At 42.4% G+C, this 25,525-nt stretch overlaps 1 protein-coding gene across 13 annotated transcripts in view; it reads left to right on the top strand.

The window, feature by feature from the left end:
• Positions 1-25,525, top strand: part of BAZ2B (bromodomain adjacent to zinc finger domain 2B) — a 1,256,112-nt gene that overhangs the window by 768,315 nt on the left and 462,272 nt on the right. For all 13 annotated transcript variants that reach the window (XM_069224189.1, XM_069224194.1, XM_069224193.1 and 10 more), the window contains one exon: positions 12,430-12,495. In XM_069224189.1, the coding sequence (XP_069080290.1) occupies positions 12,430-12,495 (66 nt within the window). The remainder of the gene's footprint in view (positions 1-12,429; positions 12,496-25,525) is intronic.

The raw sequence follows: 25,525 nt of genomic DNA, 5'->3' as shown, positions 1-25,525 counted from the left end.
TGGAAGGAAAAAATGTAGAGAAAGACAAGGGGCAATAACACTTGTTTTGTAATCTATGTTCCCCCAAGTCTCCCGATAAAAATGATACCTCACTTGTGTGGGTAGGCCTAGCGCCCGCGACAGGAAATGCCCCAAAGCACAACGTGGACACATCCCATTTTTTGACAGAAAACAGAGCTGTTTTTTGCAAAGTGCCTACCTGTAGATTTTGGCCTCTAGCTCAGCCGGCACCTAGGGAAACCTACCAAACTTGTGCATTTCTGAAAACTAGAGACCTAGGGGAATCCAAGATGGGGTGACTTGTGAGGCTCTGATCAGGTTCTGTTACCCAGAATCCTTTGAAAACCTCAAAATTTGGCTAAAAAACACAAGTTCCTCACATTTCTGTGGCGGAAAGTTCTGGAATCTGAGAGGAGGCACAAATTTCCTTCATCCAGCCTTCCCCCAAGTCTCCTGATAAAAATGATACCTCACTTGTGTGGGTAGGCCTAGCGCCCGCGACAGGAAGTGCCCCAAAGCACAACGTGGACACATCACATTTTTTGACAGAAAACAGAGCTGTTTTTTGTAAAGTGCCTACCTGTAGATTTTGGCCTCTAGCTCATCCGGCACCTAGGGAAACCTACCAAACCTGTGCATTTCTGAAAACTAGAGACCCAAGGGAATCCAAGATGGGGTGACTTGCGGGGCTCTGACCAGGTTATGTTACCCAGAATCCGTTGCAAACATCCAAATTTGGCCAAAAAACACTTTTTCCTCTCATTTCGGTGACAGAAAGTTCTGGAATCTGAGAGGAGCCACAAATTTCCTTCCACCCATCGTTCCCCTAAGTCTCTCGATAAAAATGGTACCTCACTTCTGTGGGTAGGCCTAGCGCCCACGAAAGGAAATGGCCCAAAACACAACGTCGACACAACATATTTTTTCACAGAAAACTGAGGTGTTTTTTGCAAAGTGCCTACCTGTGGATTTTGGCCTCTAGCTCTGCTGGCCCCGGGGGGGGGGCAGAAATGGCCTAAAATAAATTTGACCCCCCCTGCCCGGGAGCGACCCTTGCCTACGGGGTCGCTCCCCCTGCGTGACATTGACGCCAAAAAACAAATCCCCAGTGCCTAGTGGTTTCTGCCTAAAATCGGCCAATCTGCCACCAAGGGGGGCAGAAATGGTCTAAATACAATTTGCCCCCCCTGGGTAGCGACCCTTGCCTGATGGGTCGCTCCCAATCTCTAAAAAAACAAACAAACAAAAAAAAAAAACACCCAAAAAAATTTGCCTTCCCGCCTAGAGGTTTCTGACCCTCCTGGGGGCAGATCGGCCCAATAATAGGCCGATCTGCCCCAAGGGGGGCAGAAATGGCCTAAAATAAATTCCCAGTTAGGCCAGATGCTGTTGCGTAGTTTGTCCAGATACTCGGTTAAAGAGAGGCTTTTGAACATTGAACTATTTACCCTTTAAAGGTGGTGGTGTGCTTGGCGCCTCTGTTGTTCTTTGGAGAAGTACAATGGTTATTTAGTGAAATCCAGTACTATATTCTTCCAATTTCTGGATTAAAATAGAATTGTTTTTTATTAGAGATCCGTTAATTTTATCCATATATTCCGTAGAAACAATGCTTTTCACAAACCAGTATGCCAGTTGCATTTTCAAGGTGACAAGTCTTTTTAATGTCCTTTCAGGCAAGAGGGCACACTATGAAGCCAAATTACTCAAATGTAGGATAAAAGGCTGCTTTAATGAAACAGGTCAGGAACTTATCAAAAACAACCAACCTAGTCAAAACTACCTTACAAAACAAATAATACCTCACTAATACAATATAAATTTCCTAACCAACACACCCGTCTAAAATCTCTCTTGCCCTTCCTCCTTTAAGAATTCCTCCCTTCACACCGACCCCTGATTGGCCCCAGCTGCCTGCTGAGAATGTTTTTTTCTGCTTGCATTGCCGCCCACCTGACAAAGGAATGTCCAATGATCGAAACTGCAGAAGTGGTACTGAGTTGCAGAGCGGCACAACGTATAAATGGAAAAAAACACAATTATTACAAGCAATAACAAGAAAACAAGCTAAAACAGATTTTTTCGAAACACACATAGTGGTGATAACTGCTGGGCCTCCACCAATCCAGCATTTTCACTGCCTCATCACAAGGACCCAGATGTTTGCCCTCCGACGCTGCCCCAGTCTGAAATGAATGTGTCAGATATTCTGCCGCATGAAATCCCAAACCCTCCAAAACAGACTGCAAAACCAGAATACATGATAAGCCATCAACCTGGACTCATCGCCATGTAGAAAAACTGTCTAAAACTGTCTAAGAGAAATTTCCTGAAAAGTGACCTCTCCCCAACTGACCAATCTTACTGCAGGATAACCAAACGTTTACCTCCTTACTGCTAACAAACACATCTTTCCTCATTAACCCACCCTTTTCCCTTGAACCCAAAAATTCAGAAATATCAAAGGCTCCATGAAACAACCATACCATGCATAACAATAACATGTCCTAGGAAGAGAAGCAAAAATGAAGCAACTACAATATCTGCCCACAACTTACTTCTAAATCAGCCTACGTCTGCCGCAGCAAGCACCACCTTCTCTAGCCCACCCTGCCAAAATCTGTTTACGTACCTCCACATCCCACTGGATCATCACCCAAAAGACTTGCCATAAAAGGATATGCCAGCCATCCTGCCTGAAATCCGAAATTGTACCCACAGAAAAAGCCATATCAATCTGGTGCATTATGAAATTTACTGTATCTTTGTGCCTCAAAGGCAAGGCCAGTGCATCCCACAATTGCCTGTAGGCTCCAGATTTCAGAAATTCCTGCTGTGCCTGCTTGTAAGCCTTTTTGGTAGACCTAGCTACAGACTTCTCAATAAGCTCAAGTATTCTCAACTCCCCAGCTGCAGAAGTTCCAGCGGCATCCTGGTCTTCTACTGTTTGCCAGAAGTTCATCCCGCTGTACGATGACCACCACTAAAGGAAATAACTCTAGAAAGACAATGCTTCTATTTTGGAGGAGCCAATCCTTCAGGCACGGTTCAGCAACCTACTCTCCATCTTAAAATAAGTGCCCCTGCTGCATTAGAAAAAAATCTGTACTTGCCATTGCCGCTCCTCTTTGAAAGACAACATGGTTAATCCCATTAAATTCTTTATTTAAGTAATCCCAATTCTCAAGTCCTCTCTGACACATGGTTTTATGTGTACTATGATGTGGAAGAACAGTTCCCGAAACTGAAAACCTCAGTCACCTACAAAAAGCTCTGCCCCCCTCACAACCATGCATGCAAAGTTAAGATGAGCCAGCAGCTTTTGTTTTTCTTTTTCTCATCCCATCTTGTGAGATACAACTGCTTCCTCCAGTAATGCAAGCAGGTGTTCACTTTCTCTTGAGGTTGTCGAACCTCAGTGTGCACAGAATCAAATTTGATGCCTAAAAGTCAATGAAGTTAGCTGACCTTCAGTTTTCTCAGGAGCCAAAGGAGCCCCAACTCTTCCAACTCTTCCTACCTGATAATTACCAAGGGCTTTCTGACATTCCTGTGTGTCCTTCTTCCACCAAGAAAAAATCATCCAGATAATGTCACATAACGATGACCATATCGGAAGTGAAAGAACCATTTAAAAAAGGAACTAAACATCTCAAACAATGAACAAGAAACGGAGCATCCCATAGGTAACACCTGTCAATAAATATCACACCATCAAACTGTAAGCCTAACATTGAAAAATGATCAGGATGAAGCAGCAGTAGCCATAAAAGCAGACTGAATATCTTACTTCGCCATCCCTGTTCCCTCCTCGCAAGCTCTCACCTACTCAGTGGCGTGATCCACTGACACATATTGCACCATAGCATCTTCAGTAGCAATAAAATCATTTAACAGGTTGTCCCTCCAACCATGACAAATGATGTAACAAACTGAACTCCCCATGTTTATTTGGTACCACTCCCAAAGGCGAGATAGTAAGATGTGACAATGCCCATTCGAACAAAGGGCCTACAATCATTCCAGCCAGTGCTTCCTTTCACAACTTCTGTTTAACCACTGTCGAACTAGCAACATCATCCCACAATGCCTTTGTCTTGGACCCTGTTAACAAAATCTAAAATCCTCTGCAAAACCTAAAAAAAAGGCATTGTGGTATTGTCCGAATAGGATAGAATTGAAGCCATTAACTCAGCAACTCAAACTTAATTGGAATAGGACCCTTTTCCCACCACCTGTTGCTGACCCCTCCCTCTGTCACTGCCTCTGTATTGTCCTACCTGCCAATTAAAGGTGATAATGCCCATACATCAGGATAAAGCAGCAGTAGCCGAAAGCAGACCGAATGTCTGACTTCACCATCTCCTCTCCCTCCTCACAAGCTCTTGTCAATTCAATGGTGTGATCCACTGACACCCATAACACCACAACATCTTCAGTAGCAATAAAATCACTAACAGGTTGTCCCTCAAAACATGACAAATGATGTAACAAGGTGAACTCCCCATGGTGATTTTTGGTACCATTCTCAAAGGGGAAATGGTAAGGTGTGACAATGGCTATTCGTACAAATGGCCTTCAATCCTACCAGCCGATACCTCCTTTTGCAACTTGTGTTTTATTAATTAGCAAAGGCAGACTTCAAATTATTTGCCCAATCCCTTTGTCTTAGACCCTAACACAATCTAAAATCCTCTGCAAAACCTAAAAAAAAGGCATTGTAATTCTGCCCACCTAGGACAAGATTGAAGCCAGTAACTTAGCAACTTGAAACTTAATTGGAGTAGGACCCTTTTCCTACCACCTCTTGCAGACCCCTTCCTCTGTCACTGCCTCTTTGTTGTCCTCCCTGCCAAATAAAGATGATATCGCCCATACATTGTACAACTGAGTGACACCCTCCACAGTTGGCACAGTAGTGCCTAAATCTACATTGCACACTTGTGCCCGTGCCCCAGTTGAAGGACCAGCATGCTCCATTCTGTAAGAAACGCCCCCTGCTGGTGGAACTCACCCCAATTTGGGTGGGTCATCCTTGAAGGGCCTTGTACTCTAAAGGTAGACGATTCGCTGTATGTACCCAGGGATCAGGTTTAAGTTGGCTGCATCCATTGAATCAACAATTCATTATCCACGTCTCCCCAGTCTTTTTCAGGGGTCACAATCAAATAAGCCCTAAATACTTCATCTAACTTGAACCAAACGAAACCACCATAATCCATCTGAGTTCTCCCGACAACATTCATGTATTTAAATAGTACAACACATTGTTCGCAAATAATATTTTCATATATCAGCAATGAAGATGTCCAGTTTTCAGTGTCGTAGGAACACTTAAATGCCTTGCCAATTCACACCCCTCTTCCTTTGAACCCTCCTTTGCTTGCATTTCTCTATGTAAAAGCTTGAAAACATCCACAAATTCCCTCTTCCATATTTTCTCTTTCAATGCCTTTGGCAAATGTGTCCCCAGCAACATCGATATGCCCATTTATGGCAATTTCTTATTTTCTTTTACACTTCCCCGAGCACTTTCCTTTTAGTTGTCCTCAACATTTTCCCCTGCATCGCCTACCTGACTGTCCTCTTTGTCCTCATTTACCCCACTTGTGTCCCTGAGATCATCCACCTTCAATGCGCCTTCCTTGCCCTGTTTGGGTTTGCTTCCGTTCACCCTCTTACCTGTATCCGAACTTGCCAAAACTTTAGGACGACTGTACCCCACACCCCAAGCCCTCGCTACAGAAACCAATTATATCACTTTTTGCCCCTTCCCTTCTTACTATCAGACATACCCTCCCCCACCACCTGTGCCTGCCTACCAGTTCTGAAGAAACTCAGTTCACTTTGTGTCCTTCCTGCTTCTGTCTGCTGCGTACCAGTAGTCCACACCGTCTGCTGCGTTTGTGTATCCTGCTCCTTCCTCCTCCTATTGTCGGTGAACTGCACAACACCAAGACTCCTACCAACATTTAAATTCCTCCCCAAGTAGCCCTGAACTGACATTCCGTACCCCTGCTCTGTCCATATTCACCTCATCCACAATCTCACCTTCCTCCAGTGAGACTTCCTCAGAATCGTATTCAAACAATTCTTCATGCAGATTTACATACCCCCATCTGTCGGTATTGTTATCGATCGCATTTCTCTTTATCCCTTTGTGTTTTCGGACAGAAGAATCTTTGTTGTGTTGAACTCTTCTGTTCGAGGCCGTCAGGGCTGCATCCTTTGGGTGGCCATTTTCTCCATCTTGCATCTCAGCGAATGAAAGCCTGATGGAATCGACGCCTTTCAGTTTTTGTCCAAAGTGAGACTCCAAATTCCCTCGGACCGATCAACATCAGGTCTGTAACCTCTGCTTGTCGCCAGAACATAGAGAAGTCTGTGAGACTTGCCAGTCGTTCTGGTCGAAGAAGACACTGCAGGACAGAAAAGCCAGTCGCAGAGAAATGAAGAGGCAAGAAGGGGAGCATACGCCTGGCATCTTCAGTATCCAAGACACCTTGTCGGACACAGAGTGGGAGCAGGGCATCCAGGAGGCTGACGCTGCTGAAGAGGAGGCAGTTTCCATTCAGGACTCAAACTTGGATGCCAAAATGTCTCTCAAAATGGAAATCCTTCCAGGTCAATAAACAGTGAGTAAACAGCTCCCTGCTCTGCACAAAAAAATCACCAGTGTGGAAGCCACAGTGAAAGAGCCGCCGCTGCCTTTGGGGCAAGGCAGACATCGAAAGACTGTTTTGGATGCCCCGCCCTCAGGCTCAGCACCAAAACCTAAATGTAAGACAATAGCGTCCATCCCAAGCCGAACATCAGCGGGCTTGACGACGAAACCCTCAACATCCTCCTTGGCGCCCACTGTTCTGGCATTGAAAAGATTGACTTGAACCCAAACTTTCAGAGCTGGAAAGAACAACAGAGCCAATTATTCCAAAATGAAACAGCTCCAGGTTAAGCAGTCGCAGCTTCGTATCCAGCCACAAACTGGGAAAGTTCCGGTTAAAACTGTTGTTCTAATCCCTCCAAGTGACAGTTCACTTTTGATGAGGCCTTAGAAACACCTATACCTCCAACTAAATACAGGAGAATGGAAAGGACTTGGAAGAGCTTCAACTACCTCTGCCTACATCTCTTCCACTAGTCAATCCACCACGTTCCTAAACTAATTCTTGCCTGCATCCTCCTGTAAGACCCTTTAGATATTTCTCTGCAAGGCTCACCTCATTCCTTCCAGGACAATCAAGACACAGGGGATGACAGCACATTTTCAGACAGACACAGATACTTGGTCTCAGTATGATGTAGACGCATACACTGATCCTACATAAAGACTTAACCAGCTAGACCACTACCTGATGACACCACTACTTTTGAAGAACTAGTGGGAATGGCAGCTACATTTCACCAGGTACCCCTACATAAGGAGCCTATTGAAGTTGATTTTTTTTTTTTTGAGACGCTAACTGCCTCACGAGCCCACACAATACCTCCCCACCTCCCCAGGCTTAAGGGCACATTAAGACATGCTCACAATATATATTTCAGTACCCGGTTAGAGCCTGTATTATTATTACTGGGCTTCTCCCTCGGACCCTAAAAATATACATATATATAACAGATGCCTTAGTCGTATCAAATGCAACAATTTCCAAGCTGCTTCAGATACTCCAACTCCTGGTAAGGAGAGTAAACTCATTGACACTTCAGGCAAGTGTGTGGCTGCTCAGGCGGCAAATCACTGGCATTTTGCCAGTATGCAGGGACTTCTGGCAAGATACGATCATGCCCACTGGGACAAAATGGAACATTTGCTTCAATATCTCCCAGAGGAGCATAGGAAAAGAGGGCAAGATTTTTTTAGCGTGGGACGATTAACCTCCAACGCTGTGGATTGGACTCAGCTGATAATGCAGCCAGAGGTATTAATACCAGTGTTCTTTTACACCAGCATGCATGGCTACGTATTTCTGGGTTCAAACACGAGGTACAACAAAAAAAATTAAATGTACCATTTGAAAAAGAGAATCTTTTCGGTTTGCAAGTAGATCAGGTATTAGAAAAGATGAAGGAGGACAGCGAGGTGGCAAAATCCATGGGAGTACACCAACTTCCTGCTTTCTGTAAGCCACTATACAGCCTCTAAATCTTGCACACGTGGAACACCTTCATCATACAACAAGGACCAGCCACAAACATCCTCACAGAGAGGTTTTTACAGATGTTCATATAGGGGAAACAACTTCAGGGGTAGAGGAAAAAGACCCTCACCTTGATCCTCCACCACTGTCCCTAAGCAGTGACTTACTCAAGCTTCCCTCTGACTAAGAAACACCTGTAGGAGGGCACCTTCAGTTATTTCTCCAAAATTGTCAACAAATTAAACAGATCAATGGGTGTTGGATATTATCCAACATGGTTACTGTCTGGAGCTCAGTTCCACACCTCCAAACATTCCACTTCGCAGTTGCACACTTTCACAGGATTTCTTCACTCTCAAACAGGAGGTACAGGCTTTACTAACAAAAGGAGCAATACAACCAGCTCCTGTTCAACATCAAGGAACATGATTGTATTCCCTTTTTTTCTCATACCCAAGAAAGATGGCTTTCTAAGACCCATCCTAGATCTCAGTCCTCTAAACCATTACATTACATTACATCAGAACATTTTCATATGGTCAATCTCCAGGATGTGCTCCCCTTGCTACAACAGGGTGACTTTCTATCAGCAGTAGATTTCAGACACCTATTTTAATATTCCCATATACCCAGCACACTGCAGGTATCTCAAGTTTGTCATAGAAGGACAAAACTTTAACAGTTCAAGGTGCTCCCTTTTGGAGGACCACAGCACCAAGAGTGCTAGCGGTGGTAGCAGCTCACCTGCGCAGACCTGTGTACCCATACCTAGATGACTGGCTCATCAAAGCCAGCTCTCTCAAACCATGTCTAAACCACATTCAAGCCACAATAGGCTTTCACAATCAATTTACAAAAGTTGCATCTCACCCCACTTCAAGTACAGCCTTACCTTGGGGCCATAATCAAATCTCAGTTAGATGTAGTTTACCCAAATACAGAAAAAGAACAACTTCCAAACACAACTCCTTCAGTTTCGCACCAGTCACAGTAAAATCAATCATGAGACTTTTGAGAATGATGGCTCCTTGCATTGCAATAGTGCAACATTCATGTTTTCACATGCGCCTGTTGCAGGGATGTCTATCACGCCAATGGTCTCAGGCACAGGGTCATTTACAGGATCTTATCTTGGTAGACAGCCGCAACTTTTGCTCTCTGTAGTGGTGGAACAAAAACAACCTCTTGAAAGGATGACCCTTTCTGGGCTCTGTTCCATAGGTCATTCTGACAATGGACGCTCCGTCCAAGACCTCACAATACAGGGTCTTTTGGATCATGCTCACTGACTCTTGCACATCAACTCGCTAGAGTTGCTAGCTGTTTATCTGGCACTCAAGATATTTGTGATGCAGCTCATCAACAAAGTAATCCTTTTCCGCAGAGACAACATGACAACCATGATTTATCTGCAGAAACGGGAGGGGCTGGGGGGACACTACAGTTGTTTTGCCTTGCACAGACAATTTGGCACTGGGCTAATTGCCACAATATTTCCCTGTTAGCAGAACACCTCCCAGGATCACAAAACAATTTTTCCGACCTCCTCAGGAGGATGCGGCAAAAAGTCCATGAGTGTGAACTCCATCCCAGAGTTCTTCAACCATTCTTCCAACAGTGAGGATTTTCAGACATAGATCTATTCGCAACAAATGAAAACACAAAATGCCAAAACTTCGCTTCCAGGTTCCCACACCCTCAATCCAAGTGCAATGCCCCATGGATCAGCTGGTCAGGGATATTTGCGTAAGCTTTTCTTCCTCTCTCTCTTCTACTGTAAGTGTTCAGAAGCTAAGGCAAACTTTTCTCACACTAAATCTAGTGGCACCCACATGGGCAAGACAACCATGATTCACTACTCTACTAGACCAATCAGTAGTACCTCACAAGAAGCTTCCCCTCCCCCCGGACCGTCTGACTCAGAACCAGGGTCAGATCAGACACCCAGATCCTAAGGAGTTGAATACTGCAATTTGGCTACTGAAGTCTTAGAATTCGGGTATTTAAATATACCTCAAGAATGTATGGGCATTCTTAGAGAAACATGAGAAAAAAAAACACTAAAGCACGTTATGCATCCAAGTGGATACACTTTGTTTCCTGTTGCAATTTCTAAAAACTGGGATCCTTTCCAAGTATTGGTACAAGATAATGTTTTATCTTCCACATTTGCAAAAAACAAATATAGCATATACCTCTATAAGATTACATTTCACAGCCATAGCTCCCTATCTTCAAAACAGACAGCATTCTTCTCTTTTTCAAATCCCTGTCACAAAGGACTTTATGGAAGGATTAAAGAGAGTGATACCGCCAAGATTACCTCCAGTACCTTTGTGGAATCTTAATACAGTACTTACTAGACTAAGGGGATTATCTTTTGAACCACTAGATTTATGCCTGCTGCAATTTCATTCGTGGAAGGTAGCCTTCTTGATTGCAATCACTTCCTTGAGATGTGTAAGTGAGCTCCAGGCATTAACATTACAAGAACCATTTTTCCAAGTACAGAAAGAAAAAGTGGTTCTTCACACTAATCCAAAATTTCTACCAAAGTTAGCATCTCAGTTCCATTTCAGTCAAACTATTGAGTTGCTGTTTTTTCCTCCACAACCTCAATTAGTTGCCGAAAGTGCCTTGCTCACGTTAGATGTGAAAAGAGGGCTTATGTTCTATATTGATAGAACTAATATATTCAGAAACACAAAACAACTTGTTGTTGCTTTTTCAAAACCATTGTTAAATGCATCCAAACTTGTTATGCAGAAGCTAAAAGGCTGCTATCTATAACCACTAGAGCACATTCAACACGTAAGAAGGGTGACATTTTTAGGGAACATATCTATAGCCAACATTTGTAAGGAAGCTACATGGTCGACACCACACACATTCACTAACCACTATTGTGTGCATGTTTTTGCACGTCAACAAGCAAATGTAGGTCAGGAAGTGCTGCATACTCCTTTTCAAAGCTCTCTACCGGCCACAGGTTGGATACCGCTTTTTGGGAGGGACTGCTTTAAAGTCTATGCAAGCATGTGTATCTACAGACACACAAGCCATCAAACGAAAAATTGTACTTACCCAGTAAGCATCTGTTTGTGGCATGTAGTGCTTGGATTAACATGCGCCCACCCGCCTCCCCAGGCACCTGTGGCTGTTACAGTATTTTCATATAGGTTATTAGGAATTGTCATTGCATTTGCTTATCTTTACATTACACTCCATACATCACCCCCTGTGGGAAAATAATCTGAAGACTGAGTCCAGGACCATGCACAATGCTAGCAAGAGGAGGAGTCACTATACCTCGTGACCCGAAAGTCTTTTCAAACAAATACAACTTGCAACCTTCTGGACCCAACACTAGATGGAGGAACTATGCAGAGCATGTGAATCTACATCTCTGCATGCCACAAACACATGCTTACTGGGTAGGTAACATTTTCCTTTAAGTGTTGTATAATTTTGGTCTCTTTCGCATGTTTCCATTGCTTATGGCCCTCACCGCTACAGTGGCAAGGGACCTGCTTGTTATTCTATTAAGTGTTCATGAATTTGAATGAACCTTCTATGACGGAGAAGAAATGTTACTTACAAATAACACCAGTTTTCCCATAAGACCCTTTTTTATTAATTCCATGAGCCACCTTCTCTTCTTCCAAGTAGTAAACAAAATGGAGGCAGATCTGTTAGATAAAGATATGACCTGCTTCAAAGAGTGTCTTAATAAACTGATGGTCCAGCTCCCTCTGTGCCACATTCAAGGGACTTGGAGCCTCTTGTTGCTTTAAAGTGACAGTGGTTTTCCTCTGTAAAAACTGCATATCCATTGGAACAGAATAATTTTTTGTTGATGTCTCTTAAAATGGGTAAAAGAAAAAGAGGTGTGGTCAGCAATGTTAAATTTCCAGTGAGTTTTGATATTTAAGTGTCTATTATTTAGTAAAAGATAAGCAACTAAAATAAAATACTGTCTTAAGATAAGCTTTTTTAATAACTGGAGTGAGTTTTGCTGGTCATTCAAAGGGTATCCCCGTATCCCACACAAAGGTAGAGATATTCATTGTTAGCTAATCTAATGAAGATGGCCCTCAAGAAATCTTGCAAACCATGTAAGTAAATTGCTTTCCCTCACTTAGTCTCGATGATGGCCTGTATGTATTTATGAATAAAGGAACCTGTGAATAAAGAAAAACAGCTCAGTATTGCAAGTTCTGTTAATCTCATAGAGTGTTTTTTATCAAATTAAATTCAGTTTTTAAAATTGTATTCTTGTTTGTTTTGTCAGGAAAAAATCAAAAGAATTCAGCAAATAAGAGTAGAAAAAGAACTTCGAGCACAGCAAATTTTAGAGGTAAAAACTGAGGATTCTTTATAATTGTAAGAAAACATTTTCTGAATATGTTTTTCATAATTGACAGATACATTTCCTTAAAAATTAGGATATGTTTGACTATGAGACAAATGGACAATGATTGATTAATATGATATGGAAGATTTCATTAAATTATTTGATGCAAGAAGCTGCTGGCCTCATTGAAAAATAGCACCCTCTAACTTAGGAGAAATAAATAAATAATATCTATAACCACAAATAATATGTATTGCTAACATATCTTGCGGGTTGAAATAATATAGTACATGAATTTAAGTTTTAATCATGCATGAATTTATGCTTCTGATGATGCATGGACTTCTTTTTCTAATGAATACTTTTTCTTACCTGAACTTTTCCCCAGGCGCCAGACTGGATCTGGACCTTTTCTCATAACGTAGGCACTAACGATGTACATGCATAAAGAAGGGGAGGCAAAAGTGTATATGGTAGATGCAACGATTTGGGGTCAAAAACGAGGTATTAGACGCTGATACAGATCACTAATCTCCTGACTAGAAGCCGTACACAAAAGCGCAAGCAATATAAACAGTTGCCTTTGTCCTCTTATAATGGGCACAGGAAGTGTAGGATGTGCAGGGAGATTTCTCATAAGAGCTGTTAGAAATGGGGTTTCTGCTTGTCTAAGATAGGCACCTTAGCCAGGCAGAACCCACCACTCTAATCAGGGTGAGTAAGTTAGACACCAAAGATAACCTGTGCTTAACCCCTGGTTGCTTGGCAAAGAGCAGTCAGGCTTATCTCCAGAGGTTATGTGTAAAGTGTTAGCGCAACACACTCACACCACTGACACAATAAATACACCACCAAGGAGTCTCCACATAGGATTGTATAAAAATCTCATATATTGTACATAACACCTAGATCAAAAAGACAGTATTCAGAAATACTGTGCATCCTATGCAAATCCGGAATCAGTATGCATTATCCTGACAAGGCAAGAATTGAAATGGCGTACATCCTAACATCAAAGCAAAAAATGCAGCAGGTTATGACATAAAAGCAGAAAACATGATTTACAAGTTATATGCAGTGATGTAGAGAGGAGTACATGTGCCCTTATTGGAAGTTATATGGTAGTTTCTGGGTAGTTATATGGTAGTTTCTGGGCTCTGTCAATCACATAAGTAGGGCAATATGCTTCCCCAGATATGCAACTGATAAGTATCGGAGTGCTACCAAGAAGGGTGTTTCCTTGCTAGTAGACACCTTAGGGTAAAGCACAGATGTGGTAACAGGCGAAGACCAAGTCAACAGGTATCTAAGTAAGAACCTTACAAATTATGCACATCAGTTGTTAATATGCAGAGAACAAGGCCAAAGTGATAATATTCCCCTGCATAATGTTTAAGGTCTTCAGGGTTAAAACTTCACAAATAGTTGCAGCATGCAACAATGGGGTGCAGGAGCACCCCCTCTCGTATTAGACTTGTTACAGTAACCTCAGGCAGTTTCAAAGGTGGAAGAAAGTATCATGATTGGGACGATCCAGGGCCCCCAAGGTATGTCACAACAAGTGGGGGGGGGCACCTACACTCTGCAACTCAGCAGGGAGACCTCACTGGGTCTTCCCGTACACGAAGTAGTTAAATGCAGCTGCCTATGTCAGATAAGTAAACCAAATACCTAGCTTGGTGAGCTCTTAGCGGGTCTCAACCATGGGGCACTCGTTGACTGTGCTGGTGCTTCGTAGGCAGTCAGGAGCCATAGGAAGGCTCCTTGGGCCAGGGCACACATGCCACCTCGGCGCTCCTTACTGCGGCCCCAGGCAGTGCTCACAACTCAGTTGGAGGCTGGGCTTGCAAAACAGGACTCGCGTGGCTGCAGCGAGAGTCATGCTCCAGCACGGCTCCCAGAACAGAGGCAGGGCCTATGTAAATCCTACAAGGCTGTTGGCACACGCGAGGTAGTCCACTGATTACTCCCTGTGGTCTCAAGGAGGTATGTTTCACATGCTGCAGCGGGGTTTTAAGGTTGAAAATTGCTCACCCAGCACTGGAATTGGGGCATCAAATAAAGAGCTCAACACACACTGAGTTGCAGAAAGGTACCCAGCTCTCCACACAATAATTGAAGAATAAAGCACTCCGCATTGGTGTCTTTTGCAAAGACAAGTGTGGTCATCCCCAGAATCCCACAGGCACAGGAACTCTGAGGGAGCAGTGGTCCTCCAGGCAGCACCCGGAGAAAACTAGGTGTGGGGCACAGAGGGGGCTAGCAAGTATCAGGCACATAGTGCAGGTGGTCCTAATGGCAGTTCCTCCTAGTAGCAGCAGCAGAAAGCAGGGCAACAGCAGAAGAGCAGTCTAGATAAGTACTTTGTCTGGCCGTCATTCTCACAGGAGTTCAGTCCATGTCCCAAAAGTGCTCTCAAAATCATGGGGCCAGAACCCCTTTACTTATACTCCAAAAATGCCTTGGTTCAGGGTGTAACTTCAAAAGAGCACTGTTAAGTTAAGCACAATACCCTTTCAACCCAGCCATGTCTCTAGACAAAAATGGAGGGTAATACGCCATTTTGTGAGGGCTGGACACAGCTTATTTACATGTAAGGTGTGACCGACCCTCCCTTTCCCCAGCCCAGGATGACTATCAGTATGCAGATGCCTCCTCTGTCACACCCAGCTCTTACTGTATGATGACTGTGTGGAAAGTATGCATCAAGTGGTGCTGTCGCTCTGCCCAAGATGTGGATTGAAGTCAGGCTACAAAGCACTAGAGTTATAAACATAAAGAAATGCCTACTTTCTAACAGTATATTACAAACCACAGAGGGTAACTCTGCCAAACCCAAGAGGGGCTGGGTAGAAATTATTATGAAACTACAATGCCCACTCTGGAACCCAATCTAACAACATACATAAATCGTATAGTTTACATGCAGCATAATTACATACTTATTTGGAAAACATCCTTTATTTTATATACAAAAATATATTACATATCCACATAAAAATTCATATCAAATCCCCTATCAAAACACCAAAATAGAAGGACAAGAAAAAGTGCCAAAAGAACAAGTGCTTGTGATTAGAAGAAAAAGAAGGAGTTTAAATCTCACACCTATCCAATAAAAACAGAGACTTAAAAGAAATGCCTGTTGGTTAAACCTTTTCAACATTGAATCATTACTGTAGTTACAACAGTATTGAATCCCCATTAAAGTCCTTCTTTCATTCTAAAAAAGAAAACACATCCAGGCTCAACCACCATCGTCGACGTTCGACCCCCTCTGACTCTCGGGCTAATTCCGGGCTCACACATGGGTCTTCTTCAGGACTAAAACAATAGGGGACCAACTTAGTGCAATCTCTCTCTTGAGGCAACAATCTTCTTCAACATCAATATATACAAAATAAAGGATGTTTTCCAAATAGGTATGTAATTATGCTGCATGTAAACTTTAGGATTTATGTATGTTGTTAGATTGGGTTTCAGAGTGGGCATTGTAGTTTCATAATACTTTCTAACAGTGGCATTTCTAAAATAGTAATGTAAAATCCACCTACACCAGTAAGCAGGATTTCTCGTTACCATTCCAAACATACCAAACATGCCCATGCTGCTCCTTACAGATCAGAAATTACCACTTCGACATATATAAGCGAATTCCCAATGCAAACCCATTAGTGAAGCAGCACTTACAGTAGTGAAAACGAAATATGCTGTTTGTCACTACTAGGACATGAAGCATATAAAAATATATGTTCTACCTTTTACATACACAGCACCCTACCCATAGGGCTATCAGGGCCTACCTTAGGGGTACTTAGGTGTAGTAAAAAGGGAGTTTAGGCCTCAGCAAATAGCTTGACTTGCCAAGTCAGTGTGGCAGTAAACTGTGCATGCAGGCACCACAATTGCAGTCCTGAGACAAGTTTGAAAGACTACTTCTATGGGTGGCACAATCTGTGCTATGGGGCCCACTAGTAGCATTTAATTTGCAGGCCCTGGGTATATGTTATACCACTTTACATGGGTCTTACAGGCAAATAAAATTAGCAAAACAGGTAAGACAAGTTGACCAAGTTTTAAAGGAGATCACATGCACTTTAGCACAGATTAGCAGTACTAAAGTGCCCAGAGTCCTAAAGCCAACAAAAAGAGGGTTAGAAAAAATAGGAGAAAGGCAAAAAGTTTGAGGCTTACCCTACAGAAATGGCCATTTCCAGCTAGAGCCTGTACCAACTTAGTAGAGGTAAATCCTGAACACTTACCTGAGCGTTGTTAGTGATTGAGCTTTGGTTGAAAACATCCGACCTTCTCTGCAAACTAAGCTGTCTGTCTTTTCCACTCATCAGGCCTTTGGTGAGCCTTCAGGAGCCACTGTGGTTCATTCTGTGCTTTTGGCACCAGTGGCTACGGATCTCTGTGCTACCAGAAGCTGAAATACAATGACTCCTGTAACACTAATGTTACCTTTCCCACTGAGAAAGAAAAACAGCTATTTACTGAGATCCTGACACTGTTCCAAAGCACTTTTGCCTTTTAATGAGGCTATAACAGCCACAACTAGAGCTTCTTGAGGGAAGATTGACCCAACTGTTTATTTTTATATAGCTAAGAAGCACAGACCTATGCTTACAGAGCCATCTTTCTTAACACATCCTACCTTTGAAGACCTAGTGATCTGGGCCTCCTCTAATGCACCTCAGTAAAATACCTGTCCGCTTCTCCTCACTTTGGGAGTCAAAACATTTGAACTATTTTGTTTGGAAAGTATTTGAATTGGGTGCCTAGATTTTAAGGCTTGCAGTGTTGCTTGTCTCATGGACAGGTTATTCCATGCTTAATGGGTGATGCTAATGATAGTAGTTTTGAGTCTTCCTGATCAGTGTAAACCCTTTGCAAACCTCAACGATGATACAGATGATGCAGGGCAGACTATAAAGAGTAGCATAGATGCAGGTAAGCCATTGAAATGATCCATCCTATCCGCAGTCACCCCAAAGATGTCTCAGTGGAATGAAATCTCTAGTGACGTTGATGCTCAGCTGCTGGATATGCCTTTTCATTGGCCAAGGTTGTTCAGAGAAGAGGCTAATTACTCCTTAAAGAAATTTAAGCAAAGCTACTGCTTGTTCTTTAGCCTGATACTGTTCCACATAAAAATTCTACTAGCAGTGCAGCAAACAAAATCTGTTCTATCTATGTAATTACTGATTACATACACAGGCAAGGTTTTAGACACAAGAAGACAGCAGACAATATCCTATTCCTCTCTACCTCAACCTCAAAACTGCTTTGAAATATTGTTACAACAGAGTTGCATGAGTGAGCAGTGGTATTCTTTTGAAAACAGAAGCATATTACTTAAGACCAGTTGCTCCTACAAACGGTAAAAGTTATTTTTGCTTCGCTTGTTTACGACACCGCCTCCTACCATCTTCTCTCCACACAAATATCTTCTTGTACGAAATAATATTAATTTAGCAGAATATAGCATTAAAGAGGGCAATGTAATGTGGCAAGAGCCCACTCCATTTAAGATAGTTCTGGACACTCATGAAATGGGAAAGTTTGAGACGTCTACTGGACCTCAGATTTTTTTATAAATTCCTTAAGATGGAGAGGTTCAAAACTACAAGTGTAAACTAGTACAGCAGAGAAGTATTTTTATACACTTGGAATGCTTATTTTTTATAAACCAATTACCAAATACAACAAGAAATGTTCCAGGAAAAGGGGAAACATTTTCACTTTACATTGCTACTGTTTGGTCTCTTGGCTCCCACCACAGGTTTAATGAAGGTGAAGGTGAAGGTGATTACATTTTCAGGGTGCACATTTAACTCTACTTGGAGGACTAGCTGGGCAGTGGTTGGTGAATCTAATGGGTCATGTCATCCTGCATCATCTTGCGTATCCATGCTCATCTGAGAATATATTGTAAAGGGCTCCTTGCTACCAGTAGAGTTAATGTTATGGAAACCTGGCCGAGGTAGTCTTGATTCTGCCATCATTGCTGATTACAGTGGTGGTGTTGGTGTTCTCTGAACATCTTGGAGGGTAATTGTACCCATGTCCAGTCTCAACTCTGATAACTGATGCATTTCTCGTAGGTAGATAGGGTTTATTCATAATAACAAGTTCTGTTCATATTATAATTAGTGTTGTAATAAAGACCACATCAAGCAAAATTACCTTAGTGGCCACCCTCTGCATGGTTAGGAGCAGTGATCACCTTGGTGCATCAGACACAGTTGCCAGCAGTAATGTAAAAAAGGTTTGGTCAATTTAGAATGCCTTTTGTATGGGTAAAACTTAACAACCATAGCTGCAATGTTGCTTGCACTACAATAATAATATTAGTAATAATGTCTTCCCTATGCCACATATCATTCAAATATCATCTTTACATATATTTTGGAACTTCAACCATTCTGTGTACAAACATCAGCATTTTCATCTCAAATACACCGTTTTTAAGTAAGGTGTACATATATTAATTTAGCAAAGTAGAAGTTTCTAATATAGGAGGCTGGGCTGCCCCCACAGGGGGGCTACTTATAAGTAGCTGGACAGGTACCAGTGACTCATAAATTACTTATTGGAGAAGCCTGGCTTAGTCTCACTGATTCCTATATCTGCCTTCTCTTATGGCTGAAGTCTGCTCAAACTGTGAAGTGTACAAATCATTCTGTTTCCAAGAGCCTACTTCTTGGATTTGCAATTGTACAGTTCTCTGTAAGCTCTGTGCCCTATATAGATATGTAGAAATCCTTCTCCTAATCCACAGACATCTAGAGGCCTGATCAAACAGGGGACTTAGCACAAGCACTATTCAAAATTTCTCGAGATCTACCTGTTCAAAAATGTATGTACATTATTGTGTGCCACCATAGATGTCAGAATCAAAATAAACACACTTGAGAGATAAACATTCAGTGAATCTCACGCTCTACCACCAGTTCTGTGCCCCCCCATCGGCCCCCCCCTCCCATCCAGGAACCACATTTAGGGCCAGATGTATGAAAAAAAGCCTTTTGAGAATCGGAAATAGCGATTTAAAAAAAATCGCTATTTCTGATTCGCAAAAGGCTATGTATCATATTTGCGATTCGATAATAGCGATTTCTTAAAAATTACAAATGCTATTACCGAATCGCAAATTAGATACCGGCCCCCATTCGCATCTGTCGGCCCATATTTGCGAATATTTTGCATGTCCAAAATTGTGAATTCCTAAGTGGAATTCGCAATTTTGGGAAATGCAAAGTCCAGGGTGCTGGGGGCCTAAGACCCCCTCTGCTGCACCCCAAAACATTTTTTAACAACATGTAAGGTGCACACATGCCAAAAGGGCATGTGTGCTTTACATGTAAATTTTAAAAATGCAATTTACATGCATTTTTAAAATTTGCACATGGTTACCACCAAGTTCAACTTTGTGGTAATAGTGATTCCTTAATGCCCAATTTGCATTAAGGAATTGCTTCATACATGTGCTTTAGAAATCACAAATAAGGATTCCTTATTTGCGATTTTTTATTTAGAGAGTCGCAATTTGCGACTCTCTAAACAGGGTCGCAATTTTAAGGAATCGCTATTTTAGTGATTCCTTAAAATTGCATTCAGAAAGCCTTTGATACATTCTGAAAGGGCTGTTTGCATTCACAAACGGGCATTCACACCATTTGCGAATGCAAAAAGCTTTGATACATCTGGCCCTTAATCCTTTAAATCTTTGTTTTGTCTGCCTTGCCTGGGTCCAAGGCAACACAGGCAGATGAGACACCCCTGAGCTTCTGCAGACCTTTAACTTTATCTCCTGCATGGATCGTCACCAGAATTGGCATGCATTAACCAGTTTTGCTAGGAGTGTGAAAAATTTCATGCACATTGACCAGTACTGACTTCAAGTGGAAAGTGTGGCTGAACTATAGGTACAGAGTCAGTGTTGCTGATTCTTTAATATGTATAGACTGATGAAGGAAGAGACAGACATAAAGGACGGAAAGAGAATAGTGAAATATAATAGGGGAACAAAATGTAAAATAAAAGAATGTCAGTAATAAATAAATGGACAAGAAGGGCATGAATGTAAATAAAGACAAAACATGCAAAAGGATCTATAAATATATAAATAAATAAACAAAGAGTTAAAGATTATAATATAAAAAATATATATTTTGAAATTATTAAAAAAATGTGGGGCTGTGAGTTACAGTTTGTATGTGATGAGAAAGACTTGTACCTAAGTGAGTTGACATGGTGAGCGTCCAAGATATATAGGTATGTATATATGTATGTGTGTGTGTGTGTGTGTGTGTATATATATGTGTGTGTGTGTGTGTGTGTGTGTGTGTGTGTGTGTGTGTGTGTGTGTTGGATGGCATGTGTAGCTGCAGATACACATGCTGTGCATATCTTGCCATCTAGTGTTGGGCTCAGAGTGGTTCAAGTTGTTTTTCTTCGAAGAAGTCTTTTTTTGAGTCACAGGATCGAGTGACTCCTCTCAGTGATAGAGCGCATGGGCATCGACTCCTTTGTTAGATTATTTTCTTTCCACCGTCTGGATTGGACGTGTTCCCTCTCGCTCGGGGACTTTCGATTTGGAAACTCTATATTAGCTCTAACTTTTCTCATACCGTTGGTATTGTTTCGAATGTGGTTTCTTTTGCACTCGATCCGATAGTACCGTCGGGATCAAGGAAATGCCCTTTCGGGCACTCACGCCCTCCTTGGGCCTGTTTGGGCCTACTGCATCATAGCCTGATGGATCGGACTCCATTCTGATTCTGTCCTCGGTGCCAGGCTAAATTTCCTTATATACGACCAGCACTTGGTCTGTAGTCTCTGCCTTTCTCCAAAACATCGTACGAAAAGCTGTGAGGCATGTTGATCTTTTCGATCGAAGAAAACATTACACAATCGAAGGGCACAAAGACTGGAGATGGCGTCCAAGCACACAGTCCACCACCGACACCCTCGAAGAGGAGCAGGCACAGACGGCAGTTTCGATCCCAGACTCCGACTCTGAACAAGGTTCAGACGACAGCCAGCCAATAGCTGCGATGCAGTATGTGAGTACACCTGCCCCAACACGCACTTTTAAAACATCAGGCAAGGCCTTGGGTGCATCACTGCTGTCAAGCCATGGTTCCACCCGAAAAAAACTAATTGTCGACCAACCCCCTGGTTCGGCGCCAAAAAAGGCCAAAACACTATCAACAGGCCACACCTGTTTTGGTGTTGAAGTCGGGCCGAAAAATCCGAACCTCAACCTCCGAACAGTGCTGCCGCCCACAATCTTTGGATCTGAAAATAATGCGTTCTGCTTCGGAGCCGAAACCTTGGCCAATGGCTTCGGGACCGAAACATCTTGGTTCAAGTTTGGAGCCGAAAACTTCATCCTATACAGAGGAAACCAGACTTTCGGCCCAAAACATTCACTGAACATATCTCTAAGGGCACAAAACATACCTCTGAACATCAAATAGAGGAATCGGACATTCAACCTATTTTAGCAAGCAGAGAAGAAAACAAATTCAGAAAGAGACTTGAAAAATTATTACTTCTCCACCTCCACAGTTAAAAAGAAAGCTAGCATTTCAAGAGACACTTGATACTGCCCCACCACCAGGCAAAAATTTTCAAGCGGAAGGAAAAGCCAAAACCTCCTAAGCTTTCTCCACCACATTCACCGCAGCTTTCTTTTTGATCACAACCTATCACTCCACCACCACTATAGTCACCATCACACTCATACTTACTCACAAGAAGACACTGTAGACCCATGGGACATGTACGATTCGGATCCTATACTGTCTAATGATGCAGATCTCTGCCCTACTAAACCATCCCCACCAGAGGATAGTACGGTTTATAACCAAGAAATATCTAGGGCAGCTGCATACCATGGGGTACAAATGCATGTGGAACCTTTCAAAGAGGATTTTCTTTTTAATAAACTATCCTCAACTCCTAAGCAATACCAGTGTTTACTAATGCTTCCTGGTATGCTTAGGCATGCAGAGGAAATATTTAAAGAAGCAGTTAAAGCCAGGGTTCTAACACCAAGGATTGACAAAACAAAAACAAGCTTGCACCAACAGATCCAATTTACATTACACAACAATTACGACCAGATTCTATTGTGGTCAGTGCAGCCAGGAAGTGTGCCAATAGTCAGTCTTCAGGGGATACCCCACCCCCTGACAAAGAAAGCAGAAAATTTGATGCTGTGGGAAAAAGGGTGGCAACACAGGCAGCCAACCAATGGTGTACTGCCAATTCCCAGGCTCTGTTGGCAAGATACAACAGGGCACATTGGGATAAGATGCAAGAATTCTTGCAATACCTACCCAAAGAACACCAAAAGAGGGTGCAGCAAATTGTAGAAGAGGGTCAGACTACAACAAATAATCAGATTAAGTCTGCTCTAGATGCAGCTGACACTGCAACTAGAGGAATTAATACCAGCATCACAATCAGATGACATGTATGGTTGAGGTCCTCAGGTTTTAAATCTGAAATACAACAGGTGGTCTTTAATATGCCATTTAACAGCATCTCTTTGGACCATAGGAAGACACGACCACTGAAAAACTCAGGAAAGACTCTGACACTGCAAAAGCTATGGGAGCCCTTTATACCACACCATTTCGAGGTTCCTTTCGGAAACCACAGTTTAGGGGAGGTTTTAAAACACAGACCGCAGAGGCATCCTCCTGCCATCCAAAACAAGGACAGCAATACTACTCAAGGGGGTCATTTAAAAGATCTTACAGAGGACAAACTCTCAGAGCCAGAGGAAAATTTGCAGCTTGAGAGGGTGCTTCCACACCCACTAAACAATGACTTCCCAAACATCCCATAATCTCATACGTCTCCTGTGGGAGGAAGACTGCAACAATTCCATTCTCACTGGCAAAACATCATCACAGATCAGTGGGTACTCTCAATTATCCACAATGGTTATTGCCTAGAACTCATCTCCACTCCACCAAATATTCCCCCTCATTCTCACAGACTCTCACCAGAACACACTGTTCTATTTAAAAAAGAGGTACACTCTCTATTACTCAAGGGAGCAATAGAAATGGTTCCCATCTCGCAGCAAGGGACAGGAGTATACTTGTTATACTCCCTTATACCAAAAAAGGATGGTACTCTCAGACCCATTCTCGATCTCAGACCTCTAAAACTATATATCCTGTCAGAACATTTTCATATGGTCAATCTACAGGACGTCATTCCCCTGCTACAAAAACACGATTACATGACCATGTTGGTTCTAAAGGACACTTACTTCCACATTCCCATTCATCCAGCTCACCGTAAGTTTTAAGGTTCATAATATCAGGCAACCACTACCAATTCGAAGTACTACCCTTTGGAGTAACAAACAGCACCAAGAGCGTTCACAAAATATCTAGTGGTAGTAGTGGCACATCTCCGAAGACACCACCTACATGTCTTCCCTTGCCTAGACGATTGGTTAATAAAATCCAGTACAATTCTACAATGCCACCAACACACACAATACACAGTAGATACCCTACACACATTAGGGTTTACAATCAATTACCAAAAATATAATCTTCAACCAGCACAAATTCAACCTTATCTAGGTGCAGTTCTCAATACTCAAACAGGATTAGCCTACCCAAATCCACAACGGATACTGGTTTTTCAATTCCTCATATCACAACTGCAGGTCAGTCAAACTTGCACAGTAAGGTTTGTCATGACACAATTGGGAATGATGGCATCATGTATAGCAGTAGTACCAAATGCGAGGCTAAACATGAGACCACTGCAACAGTGTCTATCACAACAATGGTCTCAGGCGCAGGGTCGGTTACAGGATCTAGTGTTGTTAGACCGCCAAATGTACAAATCTCTGCAATGGTGGAATCACAGCAACTTAACAAAAGGACGGTCATTTCAAGACCCAGTGCCACAGACCATAATCACAACAGATGCGTCAATGACAGGTTGGGGAGCCCATCTCAACAATCTAACGATACAAGGGGAATGGGGCTCAATACAAACAACTTACCACATAAACCACTTGGAATTATTAGCTGTGTTCTTAGCCATCAAAACATTTCAACCTCCGATCGTACACAAAACAGTCTTAATAAGAACAGACAACAGGCCAAAAATGTATTATCTAAAAAATCAAGGGGGGGACACACTCATCCCAATTGTCCCTTCTAGCTCAAACAATATGAAAATTGGCAATTCCCAATCACATTCACAAAATATCCCAGGAACACACAACCAGCTAGCAGACCTTCTAAGCAGGACGCAGCAACAAATACATGAATGGGAGATTCACCCACAGGTAGTTCAATATTACTTTCAAATGTGGGGAACATTCGCAACAAATGAAAATGCAAAATGCCACAACTTTGCATCTAGAAACCCACACCCTCAGTCCAAGGGCAGTGCTCTATGAATCAACTGGTCATGGATATTTGCTTACGCTTTTCCCCCTCTCCCGTTAATTCTGTTTCTGGTCAGCAATATGCCTCACGTCTCTCACCATGATACTCGTAGCTCCCATGTGGGCACGCCAACACTGGTACACAATACTCCTAGATCTGTCAGTAGTATCCCATCACAAGCTTCCAAACAAAACAGACCTGTTAACTCAGAACAGAGGTCAAATCAGGCATCCCAATCCCAGTGTGCTCAACTTAGCAATTTGGCTCCTGAAGTCATAGAGTTTGAATATTTACAGCTTTCATTAAAAATGTCCGAATGTTTTAAAACAAGCAGGTAAACCAACAACCAGACAATGCTATGAAAATAAATGGAAACGGTCAACCTAAAAATGTAGATCCACTTAAAGCATCAGTACAAGATATTGTGTGTTATTTGCTTTATTTATAAAAAGAAAATCTTGCTTTTTCCTCTGTTAAGATTCATCTAATGCCATATCAGCCTACCTACAAAGCATACAACATACCTCTTTCTATAGAGTTCCTGTCATGGAAACATTTATGGAAGGACTTAAACACATTATTCTACCCAG

Source organism: Pleurodeles waltl, chromosome 3_1 (assembly GCF_031143425.1).
Source record: "Pleurodeles waltl isolate 20211129_DDA chromosome 3_1, aPleWal1.hap1.20221129, whole genome shotgun sequence".
In the NCBI taxonomy this organism is placed as follows: domain Eukaryota; kingdom Metazoa; phylum Chordata; class Amphibia; order Caudata; family Salamandridae; genus Pleurodeles; species Pleurodeles waltl.
This window is presented reverse-complemented; position numbering and strand designations above follow the sequence as displayed.